Source organism: Scatophagus argus, chromosome 1 (genome assembly GCF_020382885.2).
Source record: "Scatophagus argus isolate fScaArg1 chromosome 1, fScaArg1.pri, whole genome shotgun sequence".
Classification (NCBI taxonomy): Eukaryota; Metazoa; Chordata; class Actinopteri; family Scatophagidae; genus Scatophagus; species Scatophagus argus.
Window position 1 is genome coordinate 13,965,993 of NC_058493.1, and position 24,719 is coordinate 13,990,711.

The 24,719-nt window shown below is 40.3% G+C and overlaps 1 protein-coding gene across 2 annotated transcripts in view; it reads left to right on the plus strand.

The window, feature by feature from the left end:
* Nucleotides 1-3,572: 3,572 nt before the first annotated feature.
* hipk3b (homeodomain interacting protein kinase 3b) overlaps nucleotides 3,573-24,719 on the plus strand; it is a 36,845-nt gene continuing 15,698 nt past the window's right edge. For both annotated transcript variants that reach the window (XM_046384948.1, XM_046384957.1), the window contains exons 1-3: nucleotides 3,573-3,936; nucleotides 11,726-13,040; nucleotides 23,569-23,692. In XM_046384948.1, the coding sequence (XP_046240904.1) occupies nucleotides 3,864-3,936; nucleotides 11,726-13,040; nucleotides 23,569-23,692 (1,512 nt within the window). In that variant the 5' untranslated portion in view covers nucleotides 3,573-3,863. The remainder of the gene's footprint in view (nucleotides 3,937-11,725; nucleotides 13,041-23,568; nucleotides 23,693-24,719) is intronic.

The following is a 24,719-nucleotide window of genomic DNA, read 5'->3' on the forward strand; positions in this document are numbered from 1 at the left end:
AAGGACCACCGAGCAGTCACCATGTTTTGTATGTTATGGGAACTTAACAGTTGTAGTCCTTTGACACGAATTAATCAACATATGTTTTTACATTACCATGAACGGAATTGTGATTGACTCTTAGAGAACCCGATATTTGTAGACAAGAAAAACTGAAATATGAGTTTTTTCAGTCAAATTTGTTGAACTCATACACTGACATATTAGTTGGACGATGTTATGTTAGATTAATCCGCTGTTGTGGGAAATTGTAAATGATTTCTTCTTTGTCTTGTGCAGGTTTGATGGTAAACCATGCTCAACTGTCTGGTTGAAATGATACTAGGTGGGGTGGCATGGTGGCTTGTTGGAGCATCCTTGTGTCTTTCCTGAAAGGCTAAAGGAACTTACAAGGGTCTTCTTTTGAACTAAGCACGGACTACTCTACTTCCTCTATTACTACTGCAGCTGTGTTTGCTCATCCTGCACCAGGGGTATTCACACCTGCTTTCCAGCTGACCAGGTCTGGTAGTTTGTTGTCTGTAATTGGGGTGGGGACTGGTGAGGACTGGGAAAGACAAATGCCTTTTGGGGGATTAGATTACAGCTGGTATTCTCAGACACTGGGTGCTTATGAGCAGCTTAGTGAGTCAGCTGGTGGCTCCTGACCGTCTGAGCAAAGTGTGTGCTCCCCCACAAATTTCCTTCAGATCACTTTGTTCTTGACACTTTGCTAAAGAATCAAGAAAACAAATTAGCCTAATATTGGTTATTATCATTATGTTCTTCCGTTGGATCTTCAAATACCAAATGTGAAACAATTTTTCACAAATTTGTCAGTGGGGTCACTCAACTGATGCCTGTGATTTAATGAATATTTTTGTACACCTTTGAGCAATTATTTATCAACACTTATCACTAGAATGGATTTTCAGTTATGCCTATGTCTATAAAATAAAATACGCCATAATGTGCCTGTCTTATTTCTGTCGTGTGTACAGGTATAAAAGCAATATATATATATATATATATATCTTTTTTTCCAAGTGCTTAATACATATTGTGCTGTTTCTTGATTGTTTTGCACTGTTTCCCATATGGAACAGGGTATCAGTGAGGGTACCAAGTATAATCGGTTTTTCCTGTCACAAACAATACAGAAAAAAACTGTAAAATTTTTCATTTTTCAGTTTCAACCAAAAAAACAACAACAAAAAAAAACATGGAAAAAAAGAAAAACAATTTGTTCCAGTTTTGTTTTGTTTTTTTATTATTACTTTTTTTCTTTTTCCATTTGATGAAAGACACAAAGAAATGCAAGTCATGTGATCTGGAATTGAATATACTAGCACTAATTGTGGCTCCTTGAATGGTTTCTACCCCCCCCCCACCCACCCCTCTCTCTCTCTCTCTGACATGTCTGTCTCTCAGGTAGAGATGGGCTTTGTGTGTGTGATCTGTTGGTCATTTCAAGTTTCTTGTCTCTCTCTCCCTGACACACCCACAGCGTGTGGCCTATGAACCTCAGTGAAAGAGCTAGTGCTAGTAATTCTTACTTAACACAGGCAATGTTAGTATCAGGATCAGAATTTCTTGAGAGATTTTCTAGTCCTTAAAGTTACCATAACTTAATTGATAGAATTTAGAGGACGTTCACAAGACACCAACAGAAATAATGAGATGCTGACTGATGAGATATTTAGTGAATTTTATCACGTTTCATGAAGTTGAAAAAAGTTGATTTGCTGTCTGCTGATTTGGTTTCATTTTAAACGCAAACAAAACCCTTTTGTCATAACTATCTCAGCCTGAGCCTGATGAAATAAGAGTGAGTTGCCATAATTTAGCTTCAGATTGTCAAAGCACCCATTCTGCCATCCTTGCAGTCACAATGACCCACTTGGCAACTGCTCCTTGCCTTAGCCCATTTTCCCATAGAAACACTGTTGGAAAAGAGTGCCTCACGGGGCTGCACAGAGGGACAAACAGTGAAAAGATCATAAAGATGCACCCAGTGTTTTCAGTCCTCAATCAGCTCATTTAGTCAAAAAGCAAAGTATTGGAAAAATAATCCATCCGCCATTTGATGAAAAGTTAAGGGGTCACACAATGAATAAAACTCTGACTTGTTCAAATTCCAGTCCATCCACTGGACCTCGTTGTTGGGACCTCGAGCACTATAAGAAAATGTAGGGCTCACCAGAGCCATCACACTTCATTTTCTGGGAACACTGGGTGGCTGTTGAAAAGTTCATGGCAATCCATCAAGTAGTTGCAGAATGTAAATCTGTACATAAGAAAACCATGAGGTCATAAGGAAAATGTATGCAAAGTAATCCTATATGTTCCTATATTATCAGGAGAAGAAAAGAAGAAAAATAAAATAAAAAAAGAAAGTAGTAATAATAGCCTAATTGTCTAAGATCTCAACTAAATAGTCGAACAACCACACGACAGATGACAGCCCTGGTTAAAACTGTTAAATTAAAAGTTCAAGTTTTAGTTAAGATGTTGTCTTTTATACACAATCTAAGTAACGAACATTTTGCAAACATTGTCAGTCTTTATAGAACTTGAAATTATGACTTGCCTTATTAATCTAACACTGATCAGCACAGCTCCTCTGCTCTGGGGGCTGGGTGTGGTGATGGCCCAGATTAGCAGGACTGTGGTACAGTTCGAAACCTTAATGTTAGTAGTGGTAGTGGCTGTAGTGGTTCTCTGGTGTGCCTGTGCTGCTTTGGTCCAGGGAGTAGTAGCTGTCTTATGGATGACTTGGTGTTTTTTATTAATGCCATTTAAAGTATGTGTGTGAAGCTGTGTATGCTGTGTTTTATAAATTGTTCAAATTGTATGGATTCTCTTCATTTGTGCTTTCTATTATACACTGGAGTGTATAGGGAGAAGAAAGAAGTGAGACATCTCAGCTGTGCTGTGTTCACACAGTGACTGTATATCACAGTGAGGAATCATTCAGTAGACCAAATAACAACAACAACACAACAACTCACACACACACACTTATGTCTTAGGTTACACTGCATTATGGACTGTATTGCACTGAACGATGCACCCATTAATCAAGAAAGTGACTCTCGCTGGATAAATACACAACATTAAAACACTTACAGTGAAGTTAATGACGTACCTCTATCTATACAGTGTTGCTTTTCATCTTCCACATAGCCATTCTATCCACTTCAATTTTAATTTGATTTATTTACTTTTACTTCCGGGTCACCTATCTTGTTTTTCTCCTTATGTTTCTTCAAAAGAAATAAAGAACATGTAGAAAAGAGATGAGCAAAAACCAAATTAGACACTGCTGTCTAATTTTTAAATTCTGTCTATTTTTTCTCGGTTTTACGCGTAATGATTCAGACAACAAAAAATTAAAAAGGCACCGTTTTCGTTTTTCTTCTTTTTCAGTTCAATGAAAGACAAAAATCTATTCTGTTTTTAAATTGTACGTGAATCACGAATCCGAAGATATCCCTTTTAATATAAACACCGGTCTGTGTACTTTAATCTTTGAGAATGCAGCTGCTCCCTGATCGATTACTCTGGTCTGGCCAATGCCGTCAGTTCACAAACATTTGCTTGCAGTTGCTAGAAAAAGGACATGTTAGAGGCTGGGAGGGCCGCGGAACCGCACATCTAGATTGGGTAACGACACCCTTTCAGAGATGGGCTACTTTGCCCAACGGGCAAGGAGACGAATTTGAACTGTGTATCTACAGCCTGGAATCGATGTGGTGTTTCTGGACGCTCACATGCGGGACTTGTTTAATGTTTAAAAATGTGGGAGATGGTGTCGTTACCGAGAGCGAGCTCTCCCTTCCTGTCGTCTAGGACAAGATGGCAGCAATGCAGGCGAACTGTGCATGGTATGGATTTATAAGTCCATAACATGTTCAGAGAAGCCCTGGATTATACTTCTAGTGACTCTATGTGAAGGTACGTAGTGGAGTGAAGGCTGCCAATGGTGATATTCGTTTAGTTTGTCATTTGAAGTGATACTTATATGTGACGTAATAGAAAGTCATAATTTACCGACAAACTTAGCTAACGAGCTTTTGACTGTATAACATTTCAGTTGTTTCAGCATTAGCTTCTTACGAAGGCAGCTGTGTCAGCACTTTTGGGTGTGAATTTACTGTGGTGAGTTATATTTTTCACTTTATTGATACTGCCAAACAACTGTAACGATGACGTTGGTGTAACTTATGAACGTGAGTGCAGTGGACTCTGTCCAGTGTTTGTTATTTCAGTGTTGTCACGGCGACTCGATGACTTATTTGTCCCATGTTGCTTAGATCGCTAACGATGTTAACTAACACTTTTGTAGATTCTTCAGTTAACCTAACCTGATCGAACAATACGGATCGAATGACTTAAATTGTGAGTGCGGTAATGTTATTAATTCATATGTTGGCTAACACCGGACTTCGCAATGGACTCAGTTACCCCAGCAAAACATTACAAGACAACGTTAATGCTCAGCCATAGTTACAGCTATTTTTTTTAATATTCTTTAAAATTACAGAATTAACGTTATACGTGTATTATTCTACTTGGTCTAAGTTTGTTCATGATGTCCACTGATGTTGAGCTGTGAGTAATTTACAGTTGTTAAATTGTAAAGCTATATATATATACGGACCTCAACGGATCGTTTAAAATATGCGGGTATCGAAACTGTGTGCGTTAGCTAGTTAATATCCCAAAAACCTCTCCTAGGGTGGAAAACCTGGGCTCTGCTGGCCAGTGCTTCAGGTGCCTGTTTATATTATCACGTAACTCACTTTTGTGAAATGGTGAAACAGGAAAGAGAAATTCGGGGCTCTAGCTGTGACGCCGAAATTAATGTACTTTTCCAGTGCCGTATGATTAGTTGTATTGTATAGTTGTATTTCTCCTGTTGTCTCCTGTTGTCCTGAAACAAACGAATAACACATTGTGGTTGTTTGTTTTACTTTCCTATGTTAAACTGAAAAATTCCTGTAGTATAACAGACACTGCTTTCGCTTATGCAGCCAGCAGTGATGTCTGGCTAGTTGCCCCTAGAGTTTTTGTTACTGGACCAAAGATCACTGTTTCTACTTGTAATTTCTTCTGGATTGAATGGAACTGTGCTCTAATATAAATAGTACCAAAGAGGCTATCAAAGAATCTACTCAGATTGGGTCTTATCGCTTGATATCAGAAATATGAATTTTTGTCAGAGCTGTTATTTAAGTTTCACAACTTGCTGTTTCTAAAAGTCATTATTATCATTGATGTTGGCACCCATTACTTCCTGTGAATGCTGCGAATGTTTTGAGACAACACCCAAAGTACAGAGCACAACTGTACTGCTAGGTTTGTGTGATTTTCCCCTTGCCATAGGTACTCCTGCTTACTGTGTGGTATGACGTTCATCAGCCCATCAGTAGCAAGGTGATCAAAACAAGGTTGTGGGTGATAATGATACCAGTACTGCCAGAACAATGTCCAAACAAAGTATGTCTAGAAAATAAATATGTAAACAGTGATCTCCCATACAGTACTTGATTTTAGTGGAAAATGTTGGTTAGACTAAGACTTGACAATGTGTTGCCATTATCTTATGCTGCACTGATCTGCTATTTTTGGAGAAGCCGGTCATCCGTATTGCACTTACTGGCCAACTTAAAGACTGGTTTGTGAGTGATGGCTTCTTGAGGTGTGCACACAAACCTGAGATGTTAAACAAAACAGAATAACTGAGAGTTTATGTGGAGAGTACCATGATGAGAAACTATGAGTTAACTTGCATGAATCACAGAAGTGATGGGTGGAAAAAGTCCAGTATGGCATGAAGTAAACATCTGAAACATTTAGTTTTGTTGTTTATCGTTGAATCCATGGGGTGTTTGTTTTTTTTTTTTTTGAATTGAACTTTGGAATCTTTAAAAAAAGCTACCAGAATAAAACCAAGCTTTTGTTTTAAAATATCCATGTCTTTTTAAAGAAGAATTTTACACCCTTCACCATCATAGACAACTGTACAGTATATTGCCTGTGTACAGGAGCTAATCCAATGAGGAATACTTCCAAATGATAGTCTCATGTTCACAGCTGAAATGCCATGTGGTCACATGCTTGATAAAATAGAGGGCCTTTTTATCTGATGAGTACAGAAGATCATGTTCATGAGACACAGGCAAAGCACAACAGTGTGTGGTGAGGTTGTGGGACTGTGAGCTAAGACACCAACTCCATGCTTAAAGCTCAAGGGGTAGCAACAGCAGGAAGTGAAGAGGGACTGAAGTAGCTGCTTTCATTTCACTGTTAATGGTTTGCATTTGGTATCCTTATCTAAACTGAAAAGTTGAGGAGAAGACCTCCACCATTATTTTGATTTATAATCAGGTGTGTTCCGGTTAACGTTGGGCGGATAAAATTAAAATTGTGAGTGGCCAAAATGAGTGTATCCATGTACCCAGAACCAAACCATGTAATAAATCATTGTTGAGCTGAAGTGAAGTGAGCTGATTATTTATCATTTTACAAACAAGCAAACATTTTCAACAGTCCTAAAAGGTAGTTAACAGAGTTGTTGTGCATGAGCCGTCTTAAAAAAATGTACACGATGACTTTATCACACAGAAGTGATATGCTGTGGGATGGCAAGCATTTATAGCAAACATGCTCCAGAGTCTCAGTTCCACTGATCACAGTAACGCCATGTTACGCTTTTAGCTGTGAAATCAAGCCACATGGTCATGAATAGTTTCTACTGCTGCTTAATGACTTGTGGTTGACAGCGCACTCGCCTGGTCCTGTTTTTGGTCTTTTTGCCTCTCACATGTGAGTTACTGATGAAAAGAATGTTTTGGGATTAGCAGTGATGTTGAGGTACCAGTCAGCCATCTCTGTTTGAAGCAAATCATTATTAACATGTAAAGGCACCTTTGCCACTGACATCATAAAAAGTGAAGACTGAATGTTAGCTTAACTGTAGTTCCTAAAAACTTGATACATATAGAGTTGTAAAATGACTTTTTTGAAAAGTCTTTTAAATTAACATGACATGTTGACTGCAAATGTTGGCTGTTGACTACAGATTAGATTAGTGCATGTGTTAGTTTTTCTCCAATGAGAGAGAAAATGGGGTGGAAAGATTACTTTGTTTTGTGTTTGTTTTTCCCCACATCATGTTGTGTCTACCTGTTTGTCATCTCATCTATCACTATTATTTCTGTGTCCTCAGACACTTATGTCATACAGTGCCATTTGTTTATTATGGACAGGTGTCTCATGTTTGTTTTATTGACTATTTACTTTTGAGTGAGTCAGGGTCAGAAGTTCAACTGTGAGCAATTACTTAGCAGCTCAAGATTGCTGGAAAGGTTTTGTCGCTTTGAAGGTAATGTGATGCCACAGGAGGAGCCTCATGGCTGACCAAGGGAGTATCTGGCTTCAGATGGTAATAATAGCAGCAGCAGCTGCCATTCTTTTGCCTTTGAAACAAGAAGAAGAAGAAGAAGAAGAAGAAGAATCAACTTTATTGGCAGTATATATATTTTTACATACACACACTGAATTCGTCTTCTGCATTTGACCCATCCTTAGTTGAACACACACATGCAACACCCGGCAAATTACATGCAGTGAAACACACACAGGAGCAGTGGGCAGCATCAGGCGCCCGGGGAGCATATTGGGGGGTTAAGTGCCTTGCTCAAGGGCACATCAGCCGGCTAATAGAGGGGGGGAGTATACAACAAAGTAAACAACAAAGACTGTCTACTTCACATCCTTCAATTAGAATTAGCCTGACCATTTAATGATTGTGTATATATATGGCCAGGGAAATGAACTGATGGACAAGTTTTGTTTTAAACTGAATGTGGGTGTTGTGTTACACTAAGCTGGTGTTCAGATCTAAACATCTTGATTGTTCAGTTGGTGAGAGTGGCCCAAGTGCAGACTCACTCTATCTAGTCAGTTAACATCTCCAAACCCCAGACACTGAGATGAAGCTCAGTACAAATGTAGGATTTAATTTGGAAGTTCTAACACCATACTTCGCTGCAGCCCTGCAATATTGAATTTAGCACTGCTGTATCACAGAGAAGAAAATGTTAGACAAGTTAAATAATTGCTCTGTAATCTTGGATTTTCAGTCACCATTCTCTGTTAGGAAGCATGTAAAAATAGTGTAACACAGTTCTTGGATCTTGACATTGTATAACTATAGTACTACCATGTAGTTACATTTTTGCACTGTTAATAACAAAACAATGTTAGGGGATGAAAGGCATTTGATTTTCTTTCGATTAAACACAGGGCCTTCCCCATGTGTTGTATTATAATATAGTGTGCTTCTTTGTGCGATTCAGGGCTATAGATTGAGAAATGGTAGGTTTAAAACATGATCAGGACTTGTTAATCTACAGCTGTGGTGTGCACTTGAGTGAGAGTCTGCACTTTGAGCGTATTGCAGTTGACTTGGGTGTGTCTTATGTACTTTTGATCCTCAGGGTGTTGCTTCTGGCAGAAAATTGCAAGATATCATCCCTGCTTGTATATGTGCTCAATTCGTAAGAGTCTCAGTCTTGTCTTACTTTCAGTTTTCAGGTGCAGTTTAGTTAGGATTAAGAACCCAATCTACTTGGTTACGTTTTGGAAAAGATGGATTTGGTCAAATGGATGTTAGAAAAGGGCTTTTTGGCAAAAAGGCCTTGAAGCAAACTTCACAGATTTATGTTTTACATTACATTCGACAAACATGGGATATTTAAGAATGGTAGAAAGGAGACAGAAATGATGGTTTGGATTTGGATAATTCACTTCTTCATGGGAATTGAATCTCGGTGACCTGCGTTTGCCCCATCCAGCAAGCTGGTCCTCGTCATACCCTTCAACGACTTTTAACTGAAATTGTGATTGTGCCTAAACCTGACCAATTAGTTCTGATGCCTAACCAAACTGTGACTATTTCACAATGTTTACTATGTAACATCATATATGTAAGCTCCTTTCTTACTGTGTTGTCAGCAACCATCAGATTGGCGCCTCTGTGCTGGATATTGCTAATAAAGGATGACATTTTTTCTGCAGCAGCATCCAAGGATGCGTTGAGGCAATGGACACTAGCCACTTATAGCGCAGCACAGTAGGGTAGGTCACTCTTGAGGGGTAAATTGCATTTACTGATGAGACCCAATCAGAAGGTGAACGTGGGTGTGTCATTTTTTTCATTGGTTTCCGTTTCTGCCTATCTAGATTAAAATGCAGTCCAACAGTTTTTCAAGAGCAAATAATTAAAGCCGTGTTTTCCAGTGGTCTCCGTTTTAGTGGTTATAAAATAATGGAGTGGTAGTTGCGTAACTTACATATAAAAATAAAAGAAAGAAAACAAAAATGTCTTAGTGTTAATGTAGCCATAGTGGCTTTAATGAGTAATAGAGGCCCTCACAGGGTTCTAAATTACAGCCAACACACCATAAATGAAGGTCTGTTAGCGACTTCCTCAGCAACAATTAAGCAAATCCTAGCACACCCTGTAGGAGAGGGGGATCACTGTCTATTTTCAGGGATAACCCATAAAGACAGGGAAGACACACACACATCTACAGGCAATTTAGACTCTCCAATTAATCAAACCTACATGGACCGGATTGTAGAAACCCATGCTGGTACAAGGGAGAACATGTACAGTCCATGCAGCCTCAGTCAGCAGCCCTAACATGATAATTAAAACATGTTAACGAACAGTGAAAACCATTACAGTTCTATTTTAGCTGTATGGTACATAGAATGAAAATGTTTCTGTCACTGGGAGGTCTTAAGACCAGACAGCCAGGACATTGTCTTTGTAGTTGTGCCTGTGTGTCCAATTTCATTTTCCTTGTGGATCACTTTCAGTTTTATTTTCATTCATGACCAAGATGGTTGCCCTTTTGAGCCCTGTTTGGGATGATTTGAGAAATTGTTTCTAACAGAGAAGATGGTAAACACTGTCACAGAACAATAACACAGGGTGTGATTGTCATGGGAATAAGCTGACCTTATCTTCCTGCTCAGAATAGAGTCAAAGGGATGGCTCACAGCACTGGTGTTATCACAACACAAGAGTGTTTTTAGATCAAGGATATATATTTTAGGAGACTCTACAGAGACACTAACAGCCCAAAAGTCACTTGTGTTTCTGTGTGTGTGTTTTTAGATAGATTCTTAGGAATGTATTGTTTTTGAATTAGTTGGGGTAATATGTCATTAACTTAACACTAACTTGTTTATATACAGCACTCAGAGCAAGATTAGTCTAATGTGATTTTGAGAGAATAAGAATTTTTGAGATTTTTTTTTCTCGGTCTTCTGTAATTTTGTAGACTAAGCAATTAATTGGTTAATCTTGAGATAATCTGCAGATTAATCAGTAATGAAAATCATAGCCAGTTGCAGCCCTAGCCAATACATTGTTGATTTAAGTGTGGAAACCTCTGGGGACAAGCTGCTTGTATCTAAGTGAATGTGCCCTGTGATGAAAGTAGGTCACAGACAGGGTCTGATAAGGTCATTGTGCCACTTTTGAATATGGGTTTTTAAAGATGGTAAGGATCATCAAACATGTTGTTTTGCTTCATTGTTCCTTTTGTAGCTCATAATTAAATTTTAGAATACTGTAGCAAGATGTGATGGTCTCCATGAATGTAGTAGTGCTTTATCCTCCACACACACATGCGCACACACACGCATACATGCATGATGGGGGAAGAGGGAAAAATAACCCATGTCTTAGGTAATTGGAAATGTGGGCCTTTGTGACTTTTTCTCTCTCTGTCTCTTATCCTCTCTCCCTCTCCATTGGTTGCCTAGAGACCCACAGTAGGATGCATGGAAATGGCAGGAAAAGGTCAGGCAAACCTTTGAGAAGTTAGTCATCTACTGTGTGGAGGTGTTGGCGGGATTGCAGTGGATAGGGCAGAACGGTGAAGGTGTTCTCAAGCGCTCCACTACAGCATGTTATCTTGCCCAGATCCATTTGAGGTATGCGCTTGGGTTGATGGATGGATGTTAGCAGGGAAGGTCTATTGTCCTATATTAGGAAGGATAATTTCTCCAATTCCTCCCAAATGTATAAAATGAAGCCAAAACTTCCTGCATATGAGCACTTCCACTTTGTGCTGGTGATGTCATTTGGAGCCAAAGTTCGTGCTGTAGTGATTAAGTGGTGGATCCACAGGATCGAGTTCGTGCTCATACACCTGCCTGACTCAGTTGCGAGCAGCACTATTAATCATGACATTTCAACACCTTTTTATAGCCTCAGTTAACTAATTAAAACCAAGCTTATCGGTAAAACTAACAGTTTTACATCACTGTGATTGAAATACCTAATATAACCATCCATCAGTATACCTTCGCTTCACTTTTGTGGAGCTGTCAAGTCATCCTTTTTATATACACTCAGTGGGCAGTACTAGTTATGATGTCATCAAGTAGGAATAAAACAATATAAGGAGACTGCTTATGTCTGTTGTTTTGGACTCACCCTCGACATTAGGCATATAAAGGCAGGAAAACGCTTGGAAGGTCTGAACTGTTCTTTGGTTTTACAACTGATGATATAATTGCTAGATATTTTCTCTATTATGAGTGTGCTACATAAGACTTTTCACAGTTCTTCAGGACATGACAGCATCGCTTTATTTAACATGATAGTTTACTGGTGATCCAAACTAATGACCTATTACTTTATTGTCTTTATCTGCAGGTATGGCCTCACAAGTCTTGGTCTACCCACCACACATTTATCAAACCCAGACAAGTGCCTTTAGCAGTGTGAAGAAACTTAAAGTTGAGCCCAGCAGCTGTGTGTACCATGAGAGGGCACACCCGCGGACTTATCTGAACAGCAGAACCCTTGGCATTGTGCACCCAACAAAACAAGCCCACTCGTTTCTAAGCCGAGACTTGGCAGTGGGTGTGAAAGTGCGTGGAGGACAAGAGTACCCGGTGCAGACGGTGGTGGTGCGTGGCCTACAAAGACAACAGCCTGGTAAAAGAGGAGGAGGAGGAGGAGGGGGAGGAGGAGCAGGACCAAGCCCAGCTGCAGCCCAGCAGCGGCAGGACACCGGGGTTGTCCACTTGCAGGGCAAGGAGCAGCAGCAGACAGACGCAGCAAGTGGGGGCAGCAGTGGATCAACAGGGGCAGGAGGAGGGGGAAGGGGAGAGGGCTGCTGTGAAGGAGGTGAGGGAGGTGGAGAGGAGGAAGGTGACAGAGAAGAGAACTGTGGAGGTTTGAACTCGGCTGATAGCTCTCAGCGATGTGGACTGAAACGTAAAAGTGAGGAGCTGGATAACCGAGGGAGCACCATGCAGATTGTGGAGGAACTGTCAATGTTGCCTGCCATGTTGCAAACGACGAATGTGGGGAATGCAACCATGACTGCGCCTGCGGCCGTGGGGGCTGGAGGTGGGCCCTCTAAACAGGGTGTAGGGCCAGCAGGAGGGGCGGGAGGAGGAGATGGGGACTATCAGGTAGTACAGCATGAAGTTCTGTGTTCCCTGAAGAATACTTATGAAGTGCTGGATTTCTTGGGACGTGGCACATTTGGCCAGGTTGTAAAGTGCTGGAAGAGGGGCACGGGTGAGGTAGTGGCTGTGAAGATCCTGAAGAACCACCCCTCATATGCACGACAGGGTCAAATTGAAGTTGGCATCCTTGCTCGTCTGAGTGGGGAGAATGCAGATGAGCACAACCTGGTGAGAGCCTTTGAATGCTTCCAGCACCGCAGCCACACCTGCCTGGTGTTTGAGATGCTCGAACAGAACCTGTATGATTTCCTGAAGCAGAATAAGTTCAGCCCGCTGCCCCTGAAAGTGATCAGACCTGTGCTACAGCAGGTAGCTACGGCTCTGAAAAAGCTGAAGAGCATGGGTTTGATTCACGCAGACCTCAAGCCGGAGAACATAATGCTGGTGGACCCAGTGAGGCAGCCCTATAGGGTGAAGGTGATAGACTTTGGCTCAGCTAGTCATGTGTCCAAAGCAGTGTGTTCCACGTACCTCCAGTCTCGGTACTATAGGTGAGTACAAAAAGAGAGAGCTCTCTGTTGTCCAAACTGTCATAGTTGGGTTGCAAAAATGTCCTTCCTCTAACAAAACAAGGAAATGTCTCCCATGCTGCACAACATCCTGCCTATTTAGGAGCCACATACCACAGACAATGAAAAAATGTGACCCTTACTGGCAGACTACAGACCAACTGTTCATGTCCCTACTGCTTGGCAAAGAAAAAAGTGTATTGCAAGAATTTAAAACCGTAAGAAAAAATAAATGTTTAATTGACTGTCTTATTGTATTTGCATTCAGGGTGAAGCTGCTTTGAACTTAGGAGTTGAAACGATTTACAGAGATTATGTAACGATGAAAAAATGCATAGAGAGATATTTTAAGACTTACACTAACGCCAAGTGGAAACAGTTAGGTTAAGTGTAGAATGTTTGAGAGAGAAATCACTGAATGCCATTCCAAACACAAGTATGCAGTTACAGGCATGACTTGGCGGTGGATGCAGTACCTTATGTTTATGTCAGGAGGATGACTGTGTCTGAAAGCCTTGGATGTGCCCTAGGAAAACCAGCAGGACAGATTTCCTTTGGCATTGTGTTATGAGTGCTTTAGTTTGATTAGAAAAGCAGCCCTGAATTGGTATCAACTGTTGCATAAGAGGAAGGAGTGACCCAATTCACTGTTTCCTTTATACCTTTCTGTGGTTTGCACAGAGATTCTGAGGTGATAAGAAAATATAATGTAAGCTATTTTTCAATTTTATTTTGGGCTTTGGTATGTATCCATGCACGTACATTTGTGTATGTTTGATAAAGAAAAATGATAAATGTGTGTGGGGACACACACAGTTGGTGCAAGCTTAAGGGAGTTGTAGAGCTGCTATGTGGTCACAAAAATAAGTTGTATTGTCTTGTCTTTGTAGTTAAACAAACCAAAACAAAAAACAGAACTTGGTCCCTCATAGTTTAACTAGTCAACTATGTGTGAGGAGGAATTATTCTTGCCACCCAGAGCTTGACAGTTAATCCTAACCACTTTAATTTTGATCTCACCATAGCAATATCTGTGTACAGGTGGCATGACAAATGGTCGTTAAATGATTTGAATTCAAACCTTGGCAGGTGGTGTACACTCTGTTCGTTAGAGGTAATGATTCAACCATGCCATATCATAACTGACTCACCAGCCTCGGCATGACTATACCTTCGCTGGACCTTTCTCAAGGTAGAAGGAATGAACTGCAGCAGTCAGCATTTGCCCTTTGTGCATACAGTTGAACATGTATAGGATACCTGCATAGTCACCCTGTGCTGTGAGGACATACTGGACGTGCATGTGATTGTGCCACGCCACTGTTTAAGTGTATTACATTGTATACATCACAAAAGTTTGCATCCAATCAAATGTAGCAACACTCATATGAAAAGATGCTGTCTGTTCCTTCTGCAAACACTGACCATGTAATGTCTCATGCTTCACTTGCTCTTTGCTTACACTTTACGAACATCGCTGTAACCTGAGGCATCTTTTTTGCATCATGAACTTGTAGTCATAAAAGTATTTCCATACTAGCACACACGGAACCACTTTACAATAGCGTGACGTTAACCTCTCGTCAGTTGAGCTGAGCAGGGGAGTTGAGGAAGGAGGAGCAATGTCAGCAGTTTGGAGACTGGTTAGGATAAGCAAGGGTGGCAAAAGTAGAGCAGACTGCAAACTCTACTCTACTGAATTGTCAAGACTCCAGCAAGATCTGTGGAATTGCTGGAACAGCACATACTTCATGCTACAGTCTATCATCAAACAGAAGTGGGCTCTGGGAATATTTGGGTCTCAATATGAGCTCCCCGACAATCTCATCGCCCACCAGGGGACCGGTGTTTAACTTTTACATCAGTGATCATCACTGATGCCCTGCAGACCAGATTCAGCCTGCTAAAGCTTTCTGTCGGCCTATAGAATATTAATGAATTCACAAAATGCACGCATCTCTCACATGTGGAAGACGCCCTGAAGCTGAAAGCTGAAAATATTTATGTAATTTTGAGCGTTTCATTTACGGTCAGTCCTGCTCTACCATGTCAAAGACATCGGCAGTGTGGCAGCATTTTATAAACATAGATAACAGAAAAACAGTCGGATGTAAAGGTTGCAAGCACAGTTTGCACAGCTCGACTACAAACATGACATATCACCTAAAAACTCACTCTGTGCGAGGACATGCACAGAGCAAAGTGATATTGTCTGTCAATTATTATAAGATGACAGAAACAGTTGTCTAAATATACCTCAGCAGTTCTTGTGCTGATATCACTAGTTGACGTTGTATATTTTCGGAAATCAAGGGCTGTGATATTGCACAGATGCACGTGGTGCAAAATGCTGTCAGAGCTGACAGACACCCCCCCCTCCCCCCAAATAAGTCAATTTTTAGTTGAAATTTGAGGGTTTCAGTCAAACAAGAATTTCCTTGGTTGATTTCAGCCCTACAGCTCTTATCTTTCTGTCATGCCAGTGGATCTTCTCCTTAAAGTAATATGATTAAATTTCTGCTTAAGCTTGATGCTGTGGAGTAACTGATTTGTATTGTGATAGCTATTTGTTTTGTTTTTTTGGTTGATAGCTATTTGGCATGTTGGTGCTGGTCAGTTTGTTGCTCCTCCACTCTCTCAAACTCTTTGTACCTTGCCCTGCCAAATGAAAATCACCTCACCCTCGAGTCAATATTTAAAAAGGCAACTGCACGTTAATTTCATATTATCATCATCACTTAAGTCATTTCAGATATTTATCATACTCATTGAAATTACTATAATATACTATAAAAAGTGTTAATTTGGACTTCAAGGAGAGCACATTTAAACTTTGAAACTCGGATTATGTCAAAGAAACTGCAGATGGGTTTTATTACCTTTTGCTGGCATAGCAAAGAGAGGCTCTGCCAGCCTAGTTTTGACAGAGATTGGCTTGTTTGATTTTTGCCGTGTAGTACAGCTAATATTGCTGTGGAAAAAGTCACTAAGTTTATCCAGTATTGAACAAATGAAATGAGGTTTTGGTGTGCCATTCGGATGACTGGAAACTAGACCTATACATAAGACTATACATGACTCCAGTTCCTGTTGACCGTGAACCTTCAACCTTTCATGTCATGTTTTCTGATCGCTGTTTCTCACGGCTTGATATGGTAATATGATATGGATGATATGGCAAGAATATCCAAGTGGAGATCTACTTAAATAGAGATGAAGTCAGTTGTTTTTTGTGGTACAGAACTTTAGTGCTACTTTGTCTTAAATTTTGGTTTTTGAGACTGAGAAGAAGTGAGCAGGATTTATGAGCCACATTCAGCTCAGTGCTGGGCTGATTTAACGAAAGGCAGCTACATGGCATTTGAGTAATTCTCTCTGCCTGCACACTGAGCCAGTGAAGCAGTATGTTCCATGGGGAGTTAAATTACTGTTGATGAAAATAGATGCAAATAGATGATTAGATGTCTGTGTGTATTTGCATCTACTGTAGATTTTTTCATTGACTTCAGTGAGAAGACGATACATGTTTTGATCCCTTCCTCCTCTGTAGTATTATGGAAGCGGTGGAAAAAAGAAATACTTGTCAGTGACACATAATGATTGCATTCTATTTTCATGCCATACATGAATGAGTTCATAATTTTTGTGAATATTGTTGTGTTGTTTTAAGTCCTCTTTGTTTCAAGAAGTTCCTCAAAATAGAGCTGTCATACTTTGCTTTTGTGGGGGAGGAAGTGAAAAGTGCAGATGCTTCAGCGCTGTCAGTTCTGTCTACCTCAAGCTGTGGTGATCAGCAGTTTCTCACAGGTCTTGCATGATGTTGTATTTTGATACAATACACATCAGTGTCATTGCCGACTTGAACGTGCAGAATATTATTAAGGTCTTTCGGATGTGATGTTAATTCGCACCAGTATTAATTGACGTGCATCAGAGAAAATGTGTGCTTTGCTTTTCCTTCCAATGTTCGACTGCTCACAGATGGAAGATAGAGCCACAAACAAATGACTTACATGGTAACACATTTTGTAACAGAGTAAAAAAAAAAAAATAATAATAAAACAAAACAACATACAAGTGATATTTATGCCATCTCTTGTTTGGTGTTTTGATCAGAATTTATTGATGCCAGTGCAGAGAAATATGTAAAACACCTCACTTTTGCCTGTTATATTGCACAGTAATAGAGAAGCGGTTTCTTAAGATTCATTGCGGAATTCAATCAATACTTCATTGTGTAATATTAGAACTGAGTATTTAGATTTATTTCTGATTTGATTCTCTTGTTAGGACAAAGTTGTTTTGATTAAAAAAAAAAAATTGCTAGTAACTGGAAAATGCTTTGAAGAAGCTTTAATTTGTACCCCTGGCAGACAGGAGCATGCAAAGCTTACTGTGAGGGAACAGCGTTGCTGAGGGTGAAAGTGAAGGGTTGCTTAAAATAGCTCATGGGACACTGGCCAGTGGGCTTTGACTTCTATAGATGGCGAAGCACATAGGCAGCCAGAATGAAATAAGGGCGGCTTGAAATACTAGAGAGCTCTCTCTTACTTGTTCAAGGTCAACCAGCTCTAACGTCAGCTGTTTAAATTCTCGTATGTCCATTTGTGTTTGTGTGTCTGGTTATGTGTGCAGCACTGAATATTTGCTGGCTGCTTGATAGCTCAGACTCATCAGCTGCTCAAACCAGTAAGTTTGACAGGTATGCCAGCCACTTCCACAATTTACAAGCATTTTTCTGGGGACCACTTAAAATTTGCCACTCTGGTTTGCACTGTCAGTTTTGTCGGAGCTCACAGACCTAAATTGTGTAGAAGTGGTGATTTTATACTGGTTTTAGATCCATAATCCAATGTGAAAACAAGTTGTTCAGTCATGTTTTTCAGTGGAGGAGCGTCTCAAAAATCTGTTCTTTTCTCTCTCTATCTAGATTCAGTGTCACACATGCTTTACATCATCTCAGTTACATTTCAGCTCGACTTTTAATACATACTAGAACATGAGATTGTGTCACTCGTGCCTTTGATTCACTTTACAGATGGCCTGTTAAGTTTTAGAAATGATGTTAAGATTTTACCTTTAAAGTGCGTCATTAAGCTCACAGTTCTGTTGCTGAATTGCTGCTCCCTCAGGAGCCGGAGTGCTGCCTCAGATCAGAAATCTTCTGGCCGTTCCCAAGTCTTCATTGTCTTCAATGTTACTGGGCTTTTGCATGCATGTTTTGAATCTGGATGTATGTATGGAGTGTCTTCATTTTTTTAATGTACTTTTAATTTGACAGTATATTGAAATTATATTGTATTAAATGTGCAATAGCAATATTGCAGTAAACAGTATTATAGTGAACACAATTTGTTGTTGTTGCTATGCTCAAATTTAAGTTGGATATCATCAAAAGGTTGACCAAAGATTTTACACCAGGGACCAGTTTCTCTGTAATTCATTCTTCTATCCACACATGGGCTATTTGGACTGAGGCTACTGGATTAACATTTCCTTGAAAAGTAGGTCTGGCATTTTTACAGAATAAGCAAGTAATCCCCCAGACAGCCTCAGAAACATGTTTTATGTGTGGGCACTTGAGGGCATACAAGTGTCTCCCCTTTTTTGAGCTGTCTACTTTGAGTTTGTGGGTCTTGAATGTTTCCAGGTATTTTTATGGCCACTGTAGCTTGAAATATGTCAGAAAGCATCCAAGTTACCCATCATGGTTAATTCTCATAATGCTGTTTTTTTGATTCACAAGCTGTGGTCACTTGGTTTTCAGTCCACTTTGATGCTGTGTCAAATCAGCATCTCTATTGACCTTTTTTCTTCTTCTGACCTTTTCTTTTCTTTTTTTTTTAAAAAAAATCATTGTGAATCTGAAATAGAAGCACTTTACAAGAACATCTCCAACTTGTGCTCACATGCTCAAGGCTTGTTGCTTGTTTTCGGTAAAATATCCAAAAAAGCTAAATCTGATTCTGAAAATGCAGAAAAGTCCACCTGACCCACGGGAAAACAGACTTACTTGTTGCCTGCACATTAAAAGGTAAACATCTGTTAAACATGTCAAAAGCTTTGTATCCTTAATCTAAGATCTGGGCAGATCAGAGTGCAAGTGATATCTCCAACTTTGCTACACTGCCTCTGTGTTCCTCTGAATAATGCAGAATGCTCTGAGAGTGTATGACATTACACTTCCTGGAAGAGACATGTGGAAAAGCCCCATTGTTCTGTCGTGGAGTCACCATGTTGTCAGTTTGTCTTTGTGGCTGAGCTTATGTTAACTGCAGCATAGTCCAAATGAGTTTATGAGCACAAGCTTACTGAAAGGCCTGCACCAGCATGCAGTGACAATGACCCCCTCCCTGTGTGCAGCCACCCTTATTTGCTGTTCTCTGTGTGAGCTGGTAGGATGCCACTTTATGCTTGTTCCCTCCCTGTGAAGACAGAGAAGGGAGGATCACAGGACTATTTCTGGAGAATGAGATAATGGCCATGAATAAGAAATAAAGTTGGAGATAATTTCTCTGTTCTGCCTTGGCACTTCTTCCAAAGAAGAAGGCTTATGTCTCCACTGTTTTCTTCCCAGGTGAAATAAAAATAAGATAAAGCTGAAAAAACACTCACCAAACCTGCATATCGGAGGCACGGTCAGCTGAACTTTACAAAATTAGTAAATTGTTGTTTGGATGTTGAATGTTTGAACTTATTTCTGATGTTTTAGGAGTTCTTCTAAACCTCTGGGTCAACAGTTTGGCGCACACGTTCACTGTGTAGTTTGGAATCTCGCCATGCATCATGTTTTTGTTGTTTCTGCTGACATAACATTGCCTTGTGCTTCAGCCTCTTTGTGAGGGAGGAAAAGAAGATATGGGTGGATGGAGGAGGGGAAGCAGCTGCTTGAGGTGAAGAAGCAAACTGTTGAACTTGTTGACCGGGGAAAGTTTTGTTTTTTTTATATGTCAGAGCCTATCCACAAAGGACCAGTAAAACATACTGGAAGCCTCAGGCTATGAGGAGAAAAAAATGGTAACTTAATCTTGTCACTGCTCCTGTCTGTTTGGGTTTTATTTTGTGATTGTTACTGAATACCATACCTGCAGTGTGAATTGGCACAGTGGTGTGCTCGTGCTGGGCCTGCATTGTGCATTAGGGTTTGCTGGTGATGGTTTCCATTAAAGACCAACCAGAATCTAGTGCAGAGTTTGATATTCTCAGTCAGGTTTTGTTCTGAAGTGACTTCACCAAAATCAAATTTCACATGTTGCACAATGTTTTATTTGCCTAAATATATTTAATAAAACCTTTAAGAGCACATTACAAAACATTCACGAGAAATCTTTTTTAAACTTTAAGAGCATCTCTAAAATTTTATGGCATACTGTGATAGGAAGGTGGAAACTTTAGAAGCGAGCTGTGAACTGTTTTGAAAAGAGTGTCTGACAGCGCTGCTAGCAGGTTCAGAACGCTCTTTGAAGATGGGTCTTTTTTTCCCCCCTCAGCTGCCTCTGGAGGTGTTTTTCACTGATAACACACGACGCTCTGTGGAAACCTTTGAACACCATGATATTGTAGACAAGTCATGTTTTTCTCATAGTCATTCATTTCCAGCCTTGGAACAGCGCTGTATTATCAGTCAACAGACTTGACATACAGTCATACGTCTTGTGACTGATGGAAAACACATTCAGCTTTTCTACAAAGATATGCTTTAATGTGATGCAAATACAAGACTTCTGTACATTTTAGATCAAATAGTAATGTACTGTATATACCCCATGTTGTTACATTTGCTTCATATTGGGGTAGCATTGTGGTGTCACTTCTCTGCAAGTCTGTGCAATTTACTCATTGTCCGTACTTAGCTTATTCCTGTTAATTGTGACATGGAGCAGGAGCATTAGCATGGCCTTGTTCATCTTTTTATTTTACCTGCCTGTTTCCTCTGAAGCTTTTGCACGTGGCACTAAACAGTCACGAGGCTTCTGCTCTTCTTGTATTCAGTGGCCCCCCAGCTTGTACGTCATATCCTAAGGTTGGAAAATAGATTTGGTTTCACAGGAGGACGGTGAGACTTGAGGTGCATTGATTAGGGCAGAGCTGTGTAACCATGGCAACATCCACTCACCCCTCCAAACCAAAGGAGAGAGACCTGTTTTCTGTTTGTCTGTTTTTATTTCATTCTGTGATTTTTACACGTTGTACTACTATTGTGCATTCAGCAAGGAAGGGAAAGGACAAAAGGATATTAAGGAACATAACAGCATGTCTACTTAGTACACAATCTTTAATCTTTTATGGAAGTAATAAACAAATGAGGAATAAATAAATATAAGGTGGCTCCTCCATCTGCATATTATATCCCCCCCCTTTTCTTGATCCCTGTCATGTTTATTCTCCTGAAAATACAACTTTTTCCATGTTGTTAGGGCATTTTGTTTCACATGCTGTAAGAGGTAAAGTGGGTAGTCTCTTATGCTAGTGCATTATATCACATGAATACAAACACTGGATCCCTGAAAAGACCTTAATATTGAATTACTTTGTCGTTGTTGTTTGTTGTAGGACCTAATTAATTGGCTTATTTGACTCCATAAAACAGGGAAGGGATCTTAAAAGCAGATTGTGGCCTGCATAGAAACTCTTATTTGGCACATCTTGAATAGACAGACCGGTAATCTACTACTCACAAGCTGAATGGGAGCTGTTGATGGACTTGCTCATTGACTGTTGCAAGAGGCAAGATGTTTTTGGTTACAGCATAGTCTCTAACTCCTAGGCCACCCTGATAAGGTCTCACAGTGCTGCTCAAGTTGTACTGGTCAGCCTTGCTATCTATCTATCTATATACATACCGTATATATATATATATATATGTCATATCCGCTACCAGTCATATATATATATATATGACTGGTAGCATCATGTCCTATTGAATACAGCGGTGTGCTGATAAGTAGAGCCTCTCCTCACTCCTCCAGGGAAAACCTGTTCCTTATAAATAGGACATGCCTGTGAGGCTGAAATGGTTGGCATAACTGCCTGATTTTCTGCTGCTATGTTGCCTACTGCACCAGCTGTTTGCAGGCATTTGTTCTGACCAAGTGATAAATTTGTCTAAAACTTATTTTAGCTGCTCTTAAGTTGGCTGTTGCTAGCCATATGTCTGACACCATTGAGTCCCATATGGAACCAAAGACGTCACAGAGTAGCTGTCTGATGGATCAATTTAGATGTGTTCAGTATGAGAGGCGCAGATGCCTTAGTTGGTATCTATATCTGTCTGAATCTGGATGTTACTTTACCAGTCTTGGAATCTCAACCTTGTCATTCTTTCATTCTGTCATTCTTTCTTGAGTATTTCAAATCATCTGAATTCATATTGATAAATATTTGGTTGAGCTTACATCTTGTATTTATGCTGAACGGAAGTGAAATGATATCGCTGTTGCTCAAGTTTCTCCCTAATGTAATGTTAGGGCTGAGTTATTCTGAGCAGCGCTGTCATCTGTGTTGGCAGTAAAAATATAATTACGAAATAATTACTGCACTATGCTCTCAATATTTTATACTTATGCAGTTATTAAGACTACAGACAATAATGATGAACTATCCCCTAGCCCTGTTGTTGCGTAAAATAAGACATAACATACATCCCTCAAATTTTGAGCCAATTCACACCATCATTTTCCCTCCATTATCCGATTGCCACTCTTAATATATTTGTTTTTCCGTAAGCAGTGTTCTGACTCGTCTCTTAAATACTGTCTGTGTGCTAGTGTAAACAATCATTGTGTCGTGTTTATTTTAAAGCGCTCGGAGGCCACTTTTGCACGGAAAAACTCGTATCAGAGGAAAGAGCTCAGGCTACATCATGTTGTCAGTGCAGTCATAGTTTATAGGATTTGTGGTGTGTCCTAAACACAGAGTTCTTGACAGCTGTCGGCATGTCTTACCTATATTGGCGCTGACAGGTCTGCGTCACCGCTAGCCATTCCTGTGACAAGGTATTACAGTTCTATTATGGAGTCGCTTCAAGGAGCACTGAGCCAGCACATAGGCGAAGAAGTAGTGACTGTGCTTCCTGTTTCCTGTCAGCCTAGAGCAGAAACAACAGCCTGTCAAAGGTCTGATCCCAGCCTGGCTGACCTGATAACCCACTGACTCAGCCCCCTGATGTTTGGTGACTCTAGTGCATGCACAACGCTGGCTTACAAATCACTTGGCCCCATTACACATGTACCACATATTCCCATCTGCCTGGCTATCAACAGGAATTCCATGACATTAGTAATAAGGGTTATTTATTTGCTCAAGACATCAGCACCTACAGAGACAAAAAGCAGCACATTGCAAATTGACAAAAATGATTTTAAGGTGTTGTTGCATAGAGAGATTGTATACCTTCTGTGTAAACAATGACACAAATGATGAGACAGACATATATCACTATTTAATGCTATTCTATTACATGGTATCATTGTATAACAGGAGACTAATAGTTATGTGTTGTTTTCCGCAGGGCTCCAGAGATTATTTTGGGATTGCCGTTTTGTGAAGCCATAGACATGTGGTCCCTAGGCTGTGTGATTGCTGAACTTTTTCTGGGCTGGCCTCTTTACCCTGGGGCCCTGGAGTACGATCAGGTAAGCAACCATCTTCTCATCACTCACATTTGGGGCCTTGGCTCATCATTTCTGGGCCAGTGTGCACTTCTCAGTCCCTCATGTGTGGGTCCTGCTGTCCTCTATTTTCTTCTTCACATATAACTCATCCCAACATCTGTAACTTCTAGTTTCAACTTCTATGACTCAGTCTCTTCTCTCTGTACCATCCCCACATGGAAAATTTTACCCTTCTACAGCCTTTTATCCCATATATCAGCCCCCTGCCCCCTCCATCCTAATGGTGCCCATGTGGCAGTCTAGGTAGCGTTACACCCTCTGTTTCCACCCAAACAGTTATTTTCCTGGTCTCCTCTCTTTTCTCCTCTTTTTTCCATTATCCTCAAATTTTTCCAGTCAAGGCAATCCAAAGTGGAGTGGGTTCACTGTGTTTGTCTTAGAGTTTGCATTCAATCCAGCTTTCTTTTTCTTTTTTTTTTTTTTCAGGCCTGTCTTCAGGTTAGTGACTCACACATTGGTCCCACTGTTAAGGTTTTACAGGATATGCGAAAAGGATATGTGAATTGAGTCTAGGTCTTCCAAAAGACATGTTGCAAAGATACAGTTGAAGACGCCTCAAAAAGGAAGGAGCACTCAGCAGCAAATTTTAGAAGAAATGGCAAGAAGCTAGGACTAAGATGTGACATTGTCACTGCGTGCACATTTGGAAAAATCTGTTATTCTAATCTATGTGAGATTCGGGACTAATTCTGTCTTAGTGGTAGTGAAGGGATTTTCCGTATGAGGATGACATGGATAGGAGGGAGAGGAAACTTTTGAGGTTTAGAAAGAGCCCTTGTTTCATAATTACACATGGAGAGAAACGGTGACTGAGGCTGCGGGCTTCCTTGAGGATTGTATCAGCTGGTGCCTGTGACAGTGAGCAGAAAGACATATACTTGTGATTGATGATATATCTGTTAGGAGCTGTTGGATGTCTGCCCCCCTCCCATTGGAGCCCAGACAGTCTTTCCAGGACTAGACTGATCTGGGCTTATGTTGAGCTGCT